This window comes from Syngnathoides biaculeatus, chromosome 15 (genome assembly GCF_019802595.1).
Source record: "Syngnathoides biaculeatus isolate LvHL_M chromosome 15, ASM1980259v1, whole genome shotgun sequence".
Taxonomy (NCBI): Eukaryota; Metazoa; Chordata; class Actinopteri; order Syngnathiformes; family Syngnathidae; genus Syngnathoides; species Syngnathoides biaculeatus.
In genome coordinates, this window is record NC_084654.1 from 22,386,502 (window position 1) to 22,405,536 (window position 19,035).

Consider the following 19,035-nt stretch of genomic DNA (forward strand, 5'->3'; position numbering starts at 1 on the left):
CAAACAGTGTGCTGCCAAAACAGAAGAGAAAAACAACTTCCCTGTCCGTTGTTGTGCCTGTACCGTGTTGTGTGCAACCCAAAATGCAGGCATCCTAATAGAGCTCGTGCACGTGACGTCAACATTTTCGCGGCGCCATATTGCCGGTCAAACAGACCCGCTTGACATTGTGGGGAAACATTGAACCGTAGGAAAATATTGACAATACCCCAGACCTGTTGCGCTATTGGTTGTCACAACAGATGAGAAAGATATTCAAAGAGATAACTCTATGGAAAACCGTCTAAAAAGATCAGGAAATAGCGATGGGTTTCAGCAATTAAATGCGATGGATGGTGGATTTATTCCTGAGAACAGATCCAGCAACAAAGTATTCGTATGCGTCCAGACTTTTATACGCTTTCAAACTTTTCTGTGTAGAGCTCAACAACTTACTACCAGATCCATGTGTAGATGCAGTTGTCCAAGACAGGCGGAAGCAAATTAACAAGTCCAGCTTTTTATCGATGAAAACATCGACTTCGCCATTAAATGCGGGTCCTCTATGCCGAGTTCATCTAATTTTTCCACGTACCGTTTATTTTCACCTTCTAAATGTCTGACGGTATCAGACAACACTCTGGGCGTCGTGCTACAAGAAATATTTCCGTGTCGTCTCCACCCGACTTAGCATTGAGCAATGCGTAGCTTGACCGGCAATATGGCGACGTAAACAAAAGTCACGTGATTTTATGACGCAGGTGCACGAGCTCTATTCTTCCAATTTTCTTGCCGTCCACTTTGCCCCCACTAGCTTGACAAGCAATGCAAAAAAGGGCGTGAAATATTTATCTTCTAACTAAGTAGCAATAACAGGGCTTCAATTTCAGGTACAGTCAAATAGCAATTTATTCACGAGACTGATTTTGTATGTCTTTGTTTTGTTTTCGTTTGCTATCCAACCATTGTATTATAACTGATGCAATGAAAGTGAACGAAAATGACAAATGTACAAAAATAAAACTCATTGGCGAGCACGAGTTATGCAAAACAGGGGTCCCCAAAGTATGAAAGTGTTTCCGCGGACCGCACCGCAAATACATAGTGGGTGTGGCTCGTGTTCACCTGTTGCGATGAACCCGTAATTTATTTAGGAATCTCGATATTTTCTTTTAAACAAAAGTTTTGTTTTGCTAGTAGTCCGCGACACATTTTTGGCCTCATTTGCTCGATTCCCCCCGAAAAATCTCTCCAGTGCGTTTTGTTTTTGACTCGTTTTTTTTTTTTTTTCAAGTGCTAGCTTGTAGTTAGCTTAAGACGATACAGTAATTGCAGTTAGCTAATATGTCAATAGATGTAATAGTGCAGCAGTGAGGCGAGGGTTGAATATTTTTCAAAATAAGATCAAAAGCTTGAATTAAAAAAAAAAATTAAATAAACCATGAAATATTTGGTTTGCAGACCGCTATCAAATGCTGCAGGGACTTGTACCGGTCCGCGGGGCTGGGGTTGGGGACCCCTGGAGTAAAACGTAGCATGCAACATGTTTTCAACACTATAGTCTTTTAACTTCCGGCAACACATTGGAAAAATTAAAAAAAAAAAAAAAAAAAAATCCCTGAATACAGATTCCGACACTTAAATGAACATAACTGGACGGCTGTACCTTAAATACGAAGGACACTGATAGGCTTTTTTTTCCCCACCAAGGAGCGGGAAAAAAAAAAAAAAAAAATCTGCAGAAGATTCTTCTCAGTGTGAAGATGGGCAAGAAAAATACTGCCGCAAAAATGATATCTAGATTTCTTTTTTTTTTTTTTGGTCATCGTAGTGCCGTCACTCAACGCGCTTCAAAGCTTGTGACGGCTGCTCCGTACGACCTCGACGGTACCGATCGACGCACGGCAAACCGGTCGGTGCGCTTCACCGTCGCCGCCGACCCGTGACCGATCCGACGGCAAGACCAGAGTTTTCCGGCGCTCTTGTTAGCGCGACGGTTGGAGTGTTGAGATTTTCCCCCTCCTCAGTTGGGGGCGGAAAGCTGCTCCAGTTGCCGCTGGTCGAACGTGGATATGAGTTTCTTGATGTGAGCCAGCTTATTGTGCAGGTACTGACAGCGGATGCGGTCCTGGCTGCAGTTCGGGTTGGACTGGAGGGAGAAATAATAATAATAATAAAAAAAAATATGACTAGGATGCCACATGAAAATGCAGGCAAGTAAGAAAATCATGTGACAATTTCAAAGTGGCCAAACCTTTTTTATTTGCCGATAATCCTGGACGATCTTATTGTGAATAGTCTGGAAGAAAGACGAAGACGACACAATTACTGAGAGTCAAATCATGTAAATAATAAATATCAACGCTGAATTCAAATCACGAGGCCTCACAGGTTAGTGTCACTAACCCTAACCCAGCTGGTAAAGCGTTGGCGTCACAGTTCTGAGGACCCGGGTTCAATCCCGGCCCCACTTGTGTGGAGTTTGCATGTTACCCCAGTGCCTGCGTGGCTTTACTCCGGTTTCCCAAAATTACAATAACTGAGGTATAAATCAATAAAGGTTTCTGCATTTTCTGTCCTGTCCCGTGATGCAGTGGTCCCCTACCACCGGGCCATGGTCTGGTGCCGGTCTGAGTGCTCCGCCGTGCTGAAAAGTCCCCTTGTGATGAATGCGCATGCGTTACTCACAGGGGAACTCTGGGTACGTTGTTGACCCATACTGGGAAATCCCCTGGTCTAAAAGTTCCCGTTTTTCTACATAAAGGGAGAGGGAGAGGGAGGGGGAGAGAGAGAGAGAGATAGAGAGAGAGAGAGACAGAGAGAGAGAGAGAGAGAGACAGAGAGAGAGAGAGAGATAGAGAGAGAGAGAGAGAGACAGAGAGAGAGAGAGAGAGAGAGAGAGACAGAGAGAGATAGATAGATAGATAGATAGATAGATAGATAGATGCAAGAAGACTTTTCAGCACCGGGAGCGCCCAGACCGGGCCATTTGGTCCGGGGCCGCACAGAAAAATTTGAGAAAAGAAAAACCAAATTATTGTCATGTCTTATATTTTGCAAGTTATATTTTTCCGGGGCAGGTTGGTGCGTTGACATCAGTAAAGAACCTCCAGTGAAATCGCTTAGTTTCTGGAAGGCCTCCGACTCCTACCCGTCAATGTTTTTTACGGTTTATGTGCAGCACTTTGCCCCAGCTGTGCTTGTTGACGTTAGCGTCTTTTTGTGACTCATGTGTTTTTTTTTTTTTTTTTTGGGGGGGGGGGCGTTTCCCATTTGTGCCGCTCCCCCTCCAACCGCCTCACCTTGTACTTGGGCGAGTCGTGGTGTAGCTGCTTAAGCTGCGTGTCGAGCTCCACGAACTGTTGCGTGACGCGATCGATGCGGGCGTGGAGGTCTCGGTACTCGCTGTACTCCTTGTTGAACTCCTCCTTGTAGCGCTGGCGCTGGGCGGGAGTGCTGATCTCCGTGTACGCCCTGAGCGCAGAACCGCAGCAATCAGAAAAACAAAACAAAAAAAATATGTAAGCCCTCTGGGCTCGAAGGTCGGCTGGCCGTTTCTGGCCACTACAACCACCTCTAGCCTTTTTTATTTTTTTAAACTAGCTTTGGTGTGTTTGTGCAAATTTATTGGAACTTCCCAATGGCGCAACAATTAATTGATATCAATTGAATCAATCACTATTTTTTTTTTGGTAATTAATTCACAGTAATCGTTTATAGAGATCTTGTTTAACTTAAAAGTGACCAAACCAGGAATTGAATCAGAAGCAGTTAATCTGTGGTCATGGAATTAGTTAAACTCTTAACTCGAGGCACCAATGGATTAGAAGGGGGTACTGAGAATACAGTCAAGCCTCGGTTCTCGACCAACGATCCGTTCCAGAAAACGGTTCGAGAAGTGATTTGTTCGAAAACCAAATCGATGTTTCCTATTACAATGAATGGAAAAAGAAATAATGCGTTCCAAACCTAAAAAATTATGCTTTCTAAATCACTTTTTTTTTTTTTTTTTAGCATTTCCTGATAGTAAATTACGGAGTAGAAAAACGTGTATAGTTCAAATACTTCATACTATAAAATCATTTAAGAAATATATTTATTTTTTGCTTAAAATGTATGCTTTAGACGTAGAGCAGGGTAGGCTGGGAGTACATTGCCGCATCTGTAGCGCCTTTTTTTTTATTATCAAAAGTGCAGAATAATTTTAACCAAACAATAATGACTAACTAGATGAAAAAAATGAAAGCAAACAGTGATTTGCTCATGAAAGATAAACACTAAGTCATAAAAGTAGCAAAACTTAAATCTTTGTGTGTGGAGAAAAGTGGCTATAAACAAGTTAAAAGGGTACTAAACTTTTTCATGAAGGTTAAAGGCGACATATAATTGAAATATGAATGGCTTAAAAATAAATTGTTTGGTGCCCGCAGCACCGGCCCACCAATTAAGTGTGAACTTAAACAAGATCATCTTTAGTTGTAAAGCAGAACATTTGGAGTTCAACTTGTACTTACGTTAAATAATCAGAGCTCCGCTCGGCTGCTTGTCGCTCATCGGCGTCTAACGTCACAAAAGCGGCTTCTGTCAAACAAAGTTCCGTAGATTAAAAACTACATGAAATACTTTCATACAGTGGACCCCCGTATATAGTTTGGCACCTGCAGCTTCACCTATTTGCATTTTTTCCAATGTTTTCAACATTTTTTTCACTTTTTTGGAGAGAACCAATGCCATAAATCGTGACTGCATATTCAAGATTTCTTTGGTTTTTTAAAAAAAAAAAAAAAAAAAAAAAAAAAAAAAATTCTATATATTTTTTTAATGTTCATTTATGTACAGATTTTTTTATTCCGCTGTCCAACATCCAGATTCCTGGGCCGGCTCTGCCCTCATTGAAAAAACAAAAAGAAAAGAAAAAGAAAACAAAAATAATAATTTTTGTCCTGACACATAAACTGGAATTGATGAAGAAAAATCAATTAATTTCTGTCTCACCTGTCGGGTCCGCAGCGACTTGAGCGGTTGGATCGGCAGTACTGGTCTCCGTTTTCCTTTCTTTGCCACCTCTCTTCTTCTCCTCCTTCTGAAAGTACAACATTTAAAAAGAACGAATAAAAGTATTATTCAAAGTAATGTGCACGATATCACGAACTCAAAAGTACCTCGATGTCACGGTATGTAATAATGAGTCGTCGTGGTTAAAATGTCGTTTTTGGCTGGCTATACGCAGTCACACCGCAAATTACAACCAAATTCCAGCGCGCCACTTCCTCATTATGAGTATAAACACCCCCGATTGGACGCATAACCCATGTGACCATGTGGGGACGTCAATAAATACATAAAAATAAAAACTCACCGATTGTGTAACTGGCTAACGTGAAGGTTTTTCCAGTCCTCCTGCTAAAACTTCTTTGCCTCACCAATACTGTGAGTTTTCCCACAATATTGCAAATAACTATCACACCGTGATCAAAAAGAACTGTGCCATATCGCTAATATTCACACAACAATGCTCCAATGAAATATTGATAATGTCTGCCGTCGCTCACCTGCTCTCTGTGTTTGGTCTTTTTCCTTTTGACGGTGTTTCTGTCCCCGTCAGCCGCCGGCGCGGTCGTCTCCTGAGCGTCTTTCTGTCCGCAGGCCGTCGACAAGGAGTCCAGAAGCCTCCGCGGGTCCAGCGAGCCCGCGGAACGGCCGTCTTTGCCCGGCGTCGACGCGGCTTTGCGGGTCAAGTGCGATATCCTGGTCTTCTTGCTGACCAGGGGGTCCGTATACTCCTCGGCCAGGGCGGGTTTGGGGCGGTGCGCCGGCGACGAGTTGGGCGTGTCCCGCAGCGGGCTGACCTGGGCCTCGGGAACGGCGAGGAGGTTTTGTTGAGGCTGGAACAATCTCCTGCACGGGAACAGCGACACATTTACCCGTCCGTCCGTTTTGAAACTAACTATGCTTTGTTTTTCTTGCGGAACGTGGAAGGAAACCAGAGTGCCTGGAGAAAACACATTCGAGCGCACGGACGACGTGCACACACCGCAGACGTGCTAAAACACATCCAGCAGAGTTTGAGGGCTACCTGACGAGGATTCTTTTGAGGAGCTGCTGGTCTCCCGACGTGTATCCGGGCCAGTCCTTCTGCAGGTCCTTGTACAGGCCGTCCTTCAACACCAACGTGTTGTCCCTGCTGTTAAGATGTCCCACCTGTTGGCACAGAATGAGACAGAAAAAAAAAAAACAACAACAACAACAACATTAATTAGCATGTTGTATTAATGGCTCGGGTTTAAATAAGTTCCTTGGATGGCAGCATATTTGTTAAAAACCTGTATCCAGCTTTTAGCATTAAAAGCATTCACAGTGCACTTTTATAGCGCTTTAAAGCTCCACTATCATGCCTATAAACATTCGAAAATAGATACTGTGATGAAAAATACATAACATTATTCACTTTACTGTCTATACGAAAAAATAAATATGAGCAAAGAGCGCGTCATCTGTGAGCAAAGTTGCGGAAGTCTCATTCGACATCCAAGCGGTGGCCATGTTGCCTGCACCGCGACGTTCGCCGTTGAAAACACGCCGTGCCGCCTACTCTGGGACACGGAAGCTCTTTTCAAAGAAGAGAACATCTCACAAACGAGTGAAGCGACCGGGGCAATATTACCCGATCGTTTCGAGCAATGTTTAGATGATATGCCGATAACTTCTAACTAACAACAGACTCCCAGACAGTATGTATGAGCCGGCCCGGCCAGAGCCGTACCTCGTCCGTAGTCGTGCTCGGCGCCGATGGGTACATGGACACATTTAGCACCCCTGACTTACGTGCGCGGATCTGATGTGACATTCTGAGTGAGGATTATGGCAAACAGATGTACTTACATCACTGAGCACGGAGTCCAGCATGTTTTTATCAGGCGGTGTCAGTCCGTCCTTCTGCAGCCTCAACATGAGTTCCGGCTTCCGGTAGGGCCTGAGGGCCAGCAGGTGCGTCACCCTCTCCCTGATGGACCGCTGGTGCACGTCGCACCTCCCGTTGGACGCGCCGACGCCTTTCCTGCCCTTGGACGCGACGGCGGGCGCTTTCCCGCAGCCGCCTGGAAGGGTGGTGGTCTTGGCCGCCCGACGGGGTTTGCCCAGGCTGGCCAGCGCTGGGGCCGGGGCTCGCACCGTCACCTTTTTTCCTAAACGGGGGCGGCGGCAAACATCTCGTCACTGGACAAAAAAAAAAAAAACCTTCACGCCTCGCGACATCCTCCGACAAGAGGGGCGGCCGCGACGGCGTCGTACCTTGCTTGAAGCGTCCGCCCTGCTTGATGACGATGGCCCCGCGGCTGCGGTTCTCCTCCTCGGCCTGCGCCATGCTCTGCAGGGCTTTGTCGTACGAGTCGTCCGTGGCCCTCACCGTCATCTTCTTCTGGATCACGCCCAGACACGACAACTCTTGCGCCGAGCTGCAACGCGGCATACGATAGCATTTTGTTAGCAGAGCATCCGGCCCAACAGACTCCGGTCCCCAACCGCTGTGTTTTTGGGCCACGCAGTTTAAATCAATTAAAAAAAAAAAAAAAAAGCCCTTACTGGAATGGTTGTACTTCCAAGAACTGGTCTGCGGCGGTATAAAAATAAGACGGATGATTATAACGCCACGTTTGTCTCACCCGCAGCCGAGTTGCTGGATGCAGTCGAAGCTGCCCTGCGGATTGTCGCGGGCGACATTGGTGACGCCGAACGTGAAGACCCTGGCGTCGCCGCCGCTCTCGGAGCAGGGAATTGTGATTTTCTGCGTCGGGAGAGGAAACACGATCAGAAAGTTGACTCCATATCATTTTTCTTATGAAATTGTGCTGAGAGATTCTGCTTACCCCTTGGTTTCCATTGAAACAGATGGTGGGAGGAGCCAATGAAGTCTGAAAGAGAAAACACTGGATGAGAAAAGTCCAATTAAACCCATCTATCCATTTTCTTAGCCGCTTATCCTCACAAGGGTCGCGTGGAGCGCTGGAGCCTATCCCAGCTGTCGACGGGCAGGAGGCGGGGCACACTGGTCGCCAGCCAATCGCAGGGGACATCGTGACAGACAGCAGCACTCACAATCACACCTAGGGGCAATTTAGAGTGTCCAATTAATGTTGCGTGTTTTTTGGAATGTGGGAGGAAACCGGAGTGCCCACCCGGAGAAAAGCCACGCAGGCACGGGGAGAACATGTAAACTCCACACAGGCAGGGGCGGGATCGAACCCGGGACCGCGGAACTGTGAGGACCCAAAACTGATCCACCGTGCTGCACAGTACAAGTACAATTTAAAAATATTGAAATAAATCTGCTTTGCAGTAAATCCGCAAAAAGCGAACCACCATTTCACAACAGACGACTATTCCTGAATTTCTACCACGACGTTTTTGAATGAACTTATTTTTAGAAATGTAAATTCCACCTCCCCTCCCGACCTGATGAGGATATGAGTTTTTAAGACTACGGATGGATGGATTGTTTTGTGAGGTTTATCAGGTAAAATACATTCTCTGCAGGGTTTAAGTCTGGAGAATGACTTGACAAGTGTCGCACTTTCCACTTCTGGCCCCAAAGATCCCCTCTGTCGTTCTGGCGGTGCGCTTTGAGCCGGCGCATGACATGACATTCCCTACAGTCGCTTTGGGAAAACGCCATTGATGAACCGAAGCGTTGATAAGCGCGCAAAAGGCCGTCATACCTCAACCCCCTTCCCGTCAACCGAGGTAACGTTATCATCACAGGAAACTCCAGCAGGAGAAGAACTGTGCTTTCCATGTTTTGGAAGGCGGAAGCATGAGAAGAGGAGAAGTGCGTCAATAGAGGAAGTGTGTTGACTTCCTGCAAGTAATAAACCAATGCTGTAAGTTTTCTTTCTTGGGCCTTTATTCTGTCACTTTAGGGCTTCCCGAACAGGACACATAAAGACTGGCGGGTCCTTAAAAAAATGTTCCAGCAGGCTAAAAATATCATTTTGCTATTAAAATAGTCTTGTTTTTGTTTCATTTGAAACATATTAGAAAAATAGTAATTGTTCCTTTTGTCTTTTTTTTTTTGTTTTTAAATCAATTTATGTATTTATATTATTCATTGGGCGGCACAGTGGCTCAGCTGGTAAAGCGTTGACCTCACAGCTCTGAGGACCCGGGTTCAATTCTGGCCCCACTGCGTGGACTTTGCATGTTCTCCCCGTGCCTGCGTGGATTTTCTCCGGGCACTCCGGTTTCCTCCCACTTTCCAAAAACCCGCAACATTAATTGGACACTCTAAATTGTCCCGAGGTGTGATTGTAAGTGCGACTGCTTGTCTCGATGTGCCCTGTCATTGGCCGGCGACCAGTCCAGAGTCTACTGCGCCTCCTGCCCGTTGACACCTGGGATAGGCTCCAGCACTCCCCGCGACCCTTGTGAGGATAAGCGGCTAAGAAAATGGATGGCTGGATATTGGATCCTCATTGTTTAGTACTACACGTGCAAATTCTATGTTATAAATTATAGGAGGATGCCTAATATGGGATATATTGGCGTCATCTACAACTTTGGAGTTCTACGTAACTTTTTATTTCTTTTTTTAACCCAATTGTTAACGTTTCTTTATTGGAAAAATAAGATGTGTCGAAAAAGTTGCTATACAAAGAATAGATTGGGTGAAAATATAACGAATAAACCGTATTTGCCTGTACAAAAAATACAATCAGACAAAAATACTCATGTGAAAAATGAAATAAAGAATACATTAAATATTTATATATTCAGGGTGTACCCTGCCTCCTCCCCGTTGACAGCTGGGATGGGATCCAGCACTCCCCGCCACCCTCGTGAGGATAAGCGGCTAAGAAAATGGATATTATTTATTTGGAAAAAACTTTTTTCCTGTGTTTTTTTTTTTAGTCAGAAACTTTTTGGGGGCAAACTCAACCCATGTTCTGCAGCTGGTTCCAAAAAAAATGTAAAGAGGGTCCAATCTTTCTTTTGCCAGGTTCTGTGGCCATATTGCCGCAGAACACGGTGATGTGAGGTTCACTGGCATTTCAATTAAAATGCTATAAAAAGTGAGCGGCAATACAGAGGAATTCTACTTTTCAAGCGGTTATTTCCCCCAAGTGTTGATGTAAAAATTGCATATAATGTTGCAGTGACTAATACTATTACAAATACTTATTTCTTATGAGTGGGTGTGTGTGTGTGTGGGGGGGATAAAATGTTTTGGGGGATTAACATTTAGCACTACTACACTAATGTATTTTAATATCTGTCTTGACAGTTGTACTCTTACATACAATACATATATATATAGAGATTTTTTTTTAGGTTGTACCATGTTAAAGTTTGAGAACCACTGGAAGTAAGAAGGTAAATAACATGGAAGGAAGTATGTATTCAATGCAGGTAATAAAAGTAGTCCCAAAATATGAACACTGGACTCAAGTAAATTACAACTAGCTGGAAAAATAAAAGGTTTCTGAGTTCAGTAGTGAAATACTAGTACTAGTGTTAGTATTAGTACTTAGGTGCTTCCCACTACTGCGTCTCTCTCTCTCTTCGTCTCGTGCTTTCCGCATTTTCTTATGTAACACGGAATTTTTTCTTAAAACAAAACACATTTTTTGTGTTTGTTTTGAAGAAGAGCTAGCATTAGGAGGCTAAAGGCGGCTAAGGGAGCTAGCTTACCTTGTCGTATTGGCGGCGGAGGCTGCTAATGGCTGACGCCGCGCTGTCAGTTAGTTTGAGGTGAAACACGGAGACGTTCGCCAGCGAGCCGCCGGCGGACAGCCCGTAGCCGCGGTTCTCCTCCAGCATGGCCGCTGGCTCGGCCGGCTGCGACTTCCGAGCTGGGAGTCCGGACAAATGAACATTGGCCGGTGCCGGAGGAAGAGGCCGAAAAAGGGGAAGAAGAAAACGAGGCCGCTTGTTGTCCTCCGCTTTTTCTCGCGCTCTCTTCTGGAGTCCGCCGTGTGACGTCAGAGGACTCGGGCGGGCTTGATTGGCCTAAAGGCGTAAATAAACGGTGACGTCGAGGTGACGTCAGCATCCTCACTTCCTGTGTGGCTCCTCGCTTACGCAAATCAAAATTTCCTCACGACTGTGCAATATTTCATATACGATATTCGTGTTCACAGTTAGTTGTTAGTTTTTAACGTGTTTTTAATCACACAAAATTACTACAAGTTGAAAGTAAATGTCACATTTTTTTGGGTGTTAAACATTTAATGCAAAAACACAATCAAAATAGAGCACCAACGCCGTAATAGTGTTTTGTTTTTGAAATTCTTGTATTTAAAAGAAAAAAAAAAGAAAACAATGTGACTAAAATTTCCAATTGAAAAACTCAAAAATGATCTTTACAAAAAAAGAAAAAGATGTGACTCAAATTTTCAATGGAAAAACTTAAAAATTATTTACTTGTACTTGTTTTAAGACCGTTTTGCCTTTTTTTTTTTTTTTAAACTTCCACCAAAAAAAAATGTCATCAAGTCAATTCATACTTGTTGTACTGGCATTTTTTTAAACTTATTTTAGGGATTAATTGTTTTTTGTTGTTGTTACTCGTTCTGGGGTAATTTTTCCCCCTACGCCAGTCAGTTGAATATTTTCGAAGTCATAAATAATAATAAAAAATAAACATAATTTCATTTACTAACTCTGCCACCTTCCATCCTTAACATCGACTCTTCGAAACCAGACTCAAAACTCGCTTATTCAAGATTCCCTAATCCTGTATCTGAAGTTGCAATTTTATTGTTGTGTACATTGCAGTCATTTATTGTTTGTTTATGTACGTTATGGATGTTCATCCATTCATTTTCCTTATTATGGTCGCGGATGAAGGGTGCTTAAAATAAAATGTGTAACTATTATTAGTTTATTTAAATATAACAATACGGAGAGATAAATATTGGGAAAGAAAGAACTAAGTACACTGTACTTTAAAGTTAAAAACTGAACTGTACTCAACAATTGTACTATACTGGATAAAAAAAAAAAGGTTTAAATCACAAAATTCTGAACGGAAGACTGCAGTGATTTTTTTTTCACGGACCACGAGAGGAAGCCTGCATACCAAACCCAATTTTTAACATTTTCATTAAAAAAAAATAATTTAAAATAATAAAAACAATCCATTAGTAGACCACTCAATTCAAAGTTCATGTCAAAGGGATACCAATAAAACAACTACAATATTCTTTATACCATAAAGAAAACGGTAAAAAAAATTTAAAGAATTATGTCGGGAGTAAAATATAAACGCTGGGATTGAAAGCAGCTGCTGCTCATGGCAAAAGGAGTGAAGTCATTTTATTTGTTTTTAATATGTATCTACAACAAGGGGGGAGAGGGGGGGACACAGGTAAAAACGACTGACAACTTGAAAATAAAAAAAAATACACAATGCAGTCTTCCCACCTTCCCCCTTTTCAATAACATTTTTTTTTATCTAAAGAAACTTTACAATATAAAGAAACATACAAATAAGAAGGAACCTCTTGTTTTTTTTTCTTCTTCTTTTTCTTTAAACTACACAAGACATTTAGGATGGGGAAAACTACCCTAACATGATACAAAGCAAAGCCCCCACCCCTCCCCGACACAATGCCTCATATTCAATACTGCTAAAATAAAATAAAACAAATTGAGGAAATTGAACAGAAACAGTCCTCAAATTAAGCCCATTTCTTTAAATGTTACAGTATTTTACAACAGCACAATAAAAATACAGAAATGATCATTGCTGTAGACAGAAACAACAAAAATAGAACAACTGCATTTTCTTTTTTTTTTTTTTTTTTTGGACAAGAGTAATTGAAAAATCCTCCTAAAAAAAATAAAATAAAATAAAATCCTTCATAGTTCCGAAGAAGGGATACGCGTCAACATATATGGCCTCCTTCTGTCCGATTCACAGTTAGAATTGTGCGTGGCGTTTCAACTTTAGAGCCTCCATTCTGTATTTTTATAATAAACATTTACAGAGTTTTCATTTAAAAGTCAGAGACTGTGCACATCTCGCCTCGCAACTCGCAAACACACACACGCGCGCGTGCACACGCACACGAGCGCGCATGTTTTCTGTGATTTTGAAATATCAAAACATGTCAATGATATCAAAAAATGCATTGTACAGTATTTACAAAAACAAAAAAACAAGATGGGAGAGGTTTACATAAATAAAAAGGTAACAAGGGCGCAGCACCCCACGAGGGGCAAAGCTCTTGGGGGGTGGGGGTGGGGGGGCAACTGAAAAACAACAACAACAAGGGGAATGTCACCTCTGCTAAAGTTATGGGACACATCAAAATTATTAAGAAAGGAAAAATGAGAATGGATGACACCCCTGCCTGGGCCCCATCCTAAGCGAACTTCAGGGGCGGGGGGCGGGGTGGGGGGGGGCAGCATTCAAACTCCACTGTACTCATTGGTGACAAATTATCAGCAAAACAAAAAACGCCTTGGACAAATTTGGGGGCGGGGCATTCAACATTTCTATATAAAACGTTTTGGGTACAAAAAAACATATTTTGGGTACATCAGGTGAGATTTACAAGACAATTAAGATGGACAAAAAAAATAACTGGGTTGAAAAGTTTGAAAATAAAACGTTGGGGGGAAAACTCCAAAAAACAAAATATTGGTTCAAAATCAAATCATTTCAGTAAAAAAAAAAATGTGGCTAAAAAAGAGAAAATGACAAATGAATAAATGTGTCTTTTTTTTTTTTTTTTTTTTTAAAGGTCAATAGTCCAGGGATAAAATCTTACCAGCAGTGTGGTCACATCGTTTGTGCACACGTAATTGGGCCTTGTCCCGCAAAATAATAAATGAACAAGAAAATAAGCACAGCAATATAATCAATAATAACAATACGATAATAAAAATAGCAATGATATAATACATACACACAGTAGGAAAAAAAAAAAGAAAAAAACGGATCCTCACAAAACCTCTGTTAAAAATGTACAAGCAGAGGTCAGGAACAATACATTACAAACTACTTAAAAAAATAAAATAATCATAATAATAATAATAATAATAACAAGTCCGAATGCAGATGAAGATTCCAGAGAGCCAGCGTCCTTGAGCACGTGTCGCTCTCCTTTTTCTCCGTTTGTCCTCACTCCCCCGCACTCATTGTCTAAAGTCCGAGAAGAGGCCCTTCCTGCCGCCCTGCTGCAACTTCCTGCCCGGCCCGGCGGCCATCTTGCACGCTCCCGGAGGGCCCGTCTTTTTCGCCAGCGTCCTGGCGAGCTCCAGAACCGCGCCGGAGGACGACGACGACGAGGAGTGCTGCGGTTCACCCGCGGGGAAGGGTCGCGGTCGAGCGTGGAGGGCGAGGAGCGGGCCCGGTCCGAGGGTGAGGTAAGGTTTGAGGCGGGGGACAAAAAAAAAAAAAAAAAAAAAAAAAAAAAACAAAAACAGGGCGTAGGGGTACAAAACAGGAGGGGGGGGGTATAACCAAAATTAAAAAAAAGGAAAAAATAAAATCACACACTCATCGTCATGTTGGGAGAATACTGAAAAGAGAGAGAGGGGGGCAAGGGGAGGGGGGCGGAGGGCACAGATGAGTGGATATGCAACATTTAAACACCAGGGGGCGCTCACACTCAGCACTGAGATTTGCAAGATGACCCTGAAAGCTCAACACGGTCTTTTGCGCTTAAGATAAGTTCAGGTACCTTAGTTAAGTTAAGTTAAGTAGGGAGGGAGGTATAGGCATGCTAAGGGTGTAATAAGTCATTTTTATGTCACCACTTATCCTCACAAGGTTCGCAGGGAGTGGTGCAGCCTATCCCAGCTGTCAACGGGCACAAGGCTGGTCACACCCTGAACTAGTCGCCAGCCAATCGCAGGGGACATCGAGACAAACAGCCACACTCACAATCACACCTACGGTCAATTCAGAGTGTTCAATTAATGTTGCATGTTTCTGGGACGTGGGAGGAAACCGGACTGCCCGGGGAAAACCCACGCAGCCACGGGGAGACCATGCAAACTCCACGCAGGGATCGAACCCCGGGACCTCGGAACTGTGAGGCCAACGCTTTCCAGCTTCTCCACTGTGCCGCCTAAGCTTAAATCAAGTAAGGAAGTTGTTTAGACAAAGGTAAGTTAGGTAAAGTAAGACCAGGCCTGAACACTTGCGATTCCCCTTTTCAGGTGACGAACCATCCAATAGTTTTTATTGATTTATGGAGATGAGGTGTTGATCATAATACAACACTGATACAAGGGCACAACATGAATTTACTGGTGATTAGTAAGCCGACGCAATGCAAGCAGATGACACTCTCCGTTAAAAATCTATCGTCATTTCCGCCCGACAAGCCGCAGCTTTTTTTCAACACTCTTTCAACCATGCGGTTTATGCGGTGCATTTTTCCTAACGGCCCCAAGGGGGCACTCGAGCGAAAAAGGTAAGAATGAGACCGGTGGAATATATGTGCCGACGAAGTGACTTTTACCGGCACGGCCCTGTTAGCGCCGAGCTAGCGTGTTACTGCTGTGTCTCAGTGATTTTTACCAGCATGTTTTTTTTTTTTAACCGGCTCTGTTAGCCTGGCGGCGCTAGTCTTAGCATTAGCACGGCGCCGCTAGAGTTAGCGCACGTGGGGCGCTAGTGTTAGCGCGGCGGCACTAGCGTTAAACTCTCTGTGTACAATCATTCTTTGTAAATCTCTCTTGTTTCAATGTGGGAACTTGCAGCTTTTACACAGCTGGGGCTTATAAATATGTACCAAATGGTATTTCCTTTACAAATTTCCTGGGTGAGGTCTGTCGGCAGTGAATTGCGGTGATTTGAAAAAAAAAAAACAAATTCACGTATACAAGCAGGGCTTTTTTGACTGGATCCGTTTAACCGCGCTGTGGTCACGCTTAACTAGCGAGCAACCCTTCAATAAGGCAATTTCACTGTGGTGAAGTCAAACGTCGTCCAAATCTGAATCCTCCCAAAAGTTTGTGTTCACTCGACTGGACGGTCCCGTCTGCTGGCATTGGTCCGACCTTTATGTCGGCGGGGGTGTCAAGGTGAAGCGTTCGGGGTGACACGGCGAGGCTGGGACTTACACTTTCGCTTTGGAATGGGTTCAAGAAGTTGCCGCCCATTTCGCCGTCGTCCCGCGGCGTTCCGGGGGGGTTGTTCATGCCCCCCATGTTATTAGGGGAACTCTGGATAATTAAAAAAAAAAAAGAGATTTGGAGTGAGTCAGTGGGGGAGGGGGTGGTGGTGGTGGCAAGAGGATATTGTTAGCTCGCAGGCTAGCTTGTTAGCTCACGGGCTGGCTAACACAACAAACAATTAACATTCCCCAAAGCGTCTCTGCTGCGTGCATTTCTGCTCCGCCACCGCCGGCAATGTTCCCTCGAATTTTTGACGTGTCTAAGCAAACAGCCCGTGAGCGCCCCCTTTGACCACCGTGAGCAACATCAGACGTACGCACTGCGGTCAAATCAATGTCATCCGTTGGAGTTACATGGCTCATCAGAACATTTTGAAGAACAATTTTGTGTTTTTGCAAACTTACTCTGAAAATGTCAACAAACAAACAAATATTTTAAGCCAACTATTAACTATAAATTTGAAATGCCGCTTCTGACTTTGTTTCCTTTATCTATTTTTAACCCATAATGATATCCCCGTCTGTTTTTCTTGGTGTAAAACTGAATGATTGCTTGCAGAATATCTTGAGCAATGCATGTTGAACGCTGAATGATGCTCCCAAACAGTTTTAGGGTTAACGTTATGAGGTCTCCTATTTTTAAAATACAGAATTAGCTTTTTGTTCACTGCGCTGGATCCGTTTTGCTCTGCGCTGAGAGTGCGCGACAAGTGCGCAAATGCGCAGTTGCGCAGCTTCGAGGGAACATTGGCGTTCCATGAGCCTCTCCGCTCACCACAACAATGACAATTTAGCAATTCTGCAAAAACTATCATCCATTTCATTTACTGAACGATAAGATACGTGCATTAGAATTATCGCGTTTGGATTACTCACCTTTGGCAAGCCGTCCATGTCTCCAGAACCTGCGGAATCACACCAACCACACTTGAGTCAGAAAGCACATTTCACTGGTACGCGACAAGGATAAGGACAGAAGACGCACCGAGCGATCCGTTCATGTGGTGCGGCTCCATGGCTCCCATCGCACCCATCGGCCCGTCGGGCCCGGGTCCCATTGGGAACTGGTGCAAACGGCAGAACAACCCAAACAAGGTCAGATCGCAGTGAAACGTCGATTGAGTCAATGTCATCTGGGTTCCCACTGATAGAACCCAGCAGAATTCTGGTTGAACATCCAAAAATGGAAACCAAACAAACACGCTACGGGCTCGTTTCCCACTGTTCTAACTTCAACCTATGCAAATATTTCACGATTATTTTTATTTATTTTTCTTCACGTGTGCGCAGCACTCACGTTGGGCCTGTTGCCTCCAGGTCCGATGGGATTCATCATCGTGTAAATGTTTTCACTCGAGTTGGTCGAATCTGAGCAAAGCAGACACATCGGCTCGGTTAACGGATTGCGTTTATGTCTTTTGAACAAATGATGACGAACAGCAAAAGTTAGGCGTGGGGGGAGGGGGGAGTGGGGGGGGGGCATGCACGGTGAGGAGAGTGGGGTGAGGAGGATTGTGGCTGGGTGGGGGGTAGGTAGGTGACGCACCACCTGGGCTGGGCATGATGGGAGTTCCGGGTGGACCTCCGCCACCTGGGGGTCCCTGAGAGGTCAAAGTTCACACCCGTCAGAGGACAGAAATAAAAAAACAACTTTCAAAGTGAAACAAAATCAACCGCATGAAGCTTTTCGTCTTCAGAGTTCTTTCAAATCCAAACGTTCGACTCACTCACCACGTAGTTGCCCGGAGACGAGGAGGAGTAGGCTATCTGCGGAGGGAAACCGGACCGTTACGACTCAGCACGGGCGAACATGAAAAAGCCGATCCCGAGCCACGGAACGCCGCCGAACGGGAAATACGGCGGCGCCGCAGGTTGCCAACGGCTGCTACGCGGCCGGGCTAACGTCGGTAGTGTTGTGATGTGCAAAAAAAAAAAAAAAAAACAAAAAAAGGGGGCGGGAAGGTGGGGGGTGACTCACTGAGTTAGCGTTGGGTCCCGGCCACGGCCCTCTGCCTCCCGGACCCCTGCAGTGACACAGCGGAACTTCAAAAAAAAAAAAAAAAAAATGCTACAATCGATACGAGTGCAAAGGGGGCCGGACGAGCGTACATGTTCATTCCTGGCATGGGTCCGCCCATGGAGTTGGGTGGTGGTCTCATGCCGCCGTAATTCTGAAAGATGGGAAAAGAAATAAAAAAAAGACACAGTTACGATACTATTAACAATGGTACCTTCCTTGAGATGTGAATTGAATTCCTTTTGTGACCAAGTTCGTGTTTATTAATGAGGAAAATGCCTTTTTATTACTGTGTCCTTTTTCAAAATAGTTTGTAACTATTTTTATTTTATTTTATTAGTTTATAACAAATTTTTATAAAATTAAATACAATCTGAAATTAATGTCGTGATTCTCTTCACTGTGCTTCACTCTCCTTATATTTACGGTAAATTCCCTTTAAAAAACGATTCTCTCTGGATCTTGTGGTTTTATTTTGTGATTTCATTGCATTTTTATTTAAAAAAAAAGTATTTGTATGTCGTGCTACATTTTCATGATGTTCAATACTTTTTATCCACTGATGGATAGCACTTTGGTCAATTCTATTGTTTTTTAAAAGTGTTTTATGAACAAATTGCATTGGACTCTGCTTCTGCTGTACCTGCCTTGGCCACTGGGAGGCAGTGCAACACAGTTAAGAAGACACAAACAGAGAAGAACTGTACTTCTAATACTTTAAGTGACTCAGTAATAGTCATCATTTTATGTCGAGGATGAAGTATATGTACTTGTGAATATTGTTATATTATCAATCTGCACATGTTTTTCCACCATGTGCTTAATTAGTTGGAGAACCGCTACCAGCAATGCAAACTGTTAGTATGACGATGGCATTTATAATTGTTCGCTATTTGTCATATTACGTGGGTG

General features: G+C 43.8%; 2 protein-coding genes across 7 annotated transcripts in view; both read right to left on the reverse strand.

Annotated features, from left to right (window-relative positions):
* Window positions 1-870: 870 nt before the first annotated feature.
* On the reverse strand, window positions 871-10,952 carry LOC133513060 (RNA polymerase II elongation factor ELL-like). Its single transcript, XM_061843376.1, has 12 exons — window positions 10,663-10,952; window positions 7,845-7,889; window positions 7,641-7,762; window positions 7,270-7,433; window positions 6,862-7,163; window positions 6,056-6,180; window positions 5,532-5,877; window positions 4,975-5,062; window positions 4,494-4,560; window positions 3,282-3,453; window positions 2,234-2,278; window positions 871-2,128 (listed from the first exon to the last, which is right to left on the reverse strand). Exons 1-12 carry the CDS (start codon window positions 10,789-10,791, stop codon window positions 2,003-2,005), a joined length of 1,731 nt encoding a protein of 576 aa, XP_061699360.1. The 5' UTR covers window positions 10,792-10,952; the 3' UTR covers window positions 871-2,002.
* An 866-nt stretch (window positions 10,953-11,818) lies between these two features.
* zgc:110158 (uncharacterized protein LOC553590 homolog) overlaps window positions 11,819-19,035 on the reverse strand; it is a 44,668-nt gene continuing 37,451 nt past the window's right edge. For 2 of the 6 annotated variants that reach the window (XM_061843382.1, XM_061843381.1), the window contains 9 exons: window positions 18,216-18,277; window positions 18,085-18,130; window positions 17,838-17,873; window positions 17,653-17,707; window positions 17,404-17,474; window positions 17,092-17,170; window positions 16,983-17,011; window positions 16,054-16,155; window positions 14,386-14,501 (listed from right to left, as the gene is read on the reverse strand). In XM_061843382.1, coding sequence (XP_061699366.1) covers window positions 14,472-14,501; window positions 16,054-16,155; window positions 16,983-17,011; window positions 17,092-17,170; window positions 17,404-17,474; window positions 17,653-17,707; window positions 17,838-17,873; window positions 18,085-18,130; window positions 18,216-18,277 — 510 coding nt within the window. In that variant the 3' untranslated portion in view covers window positions 14,386-14,471. Of the gene's footprint in view, window positions 14,275-14,385; window positions 14,502-14,794; window positions 16,156-16,982; window positions 17,012-17,091; window positions 17,171-17,403; window positions 17,475-17,652; window positions 17,708-17,837; window positions 17,874-18,084; window positions 18,131-18,215; window positions 18,283-19,035 lie in introns of those variants that run through there. The other 4 variants (XM_061843378.1, XM_061843383.1, XM_061843380.1 and 1 more) reach the window with 4 other exon arrangements.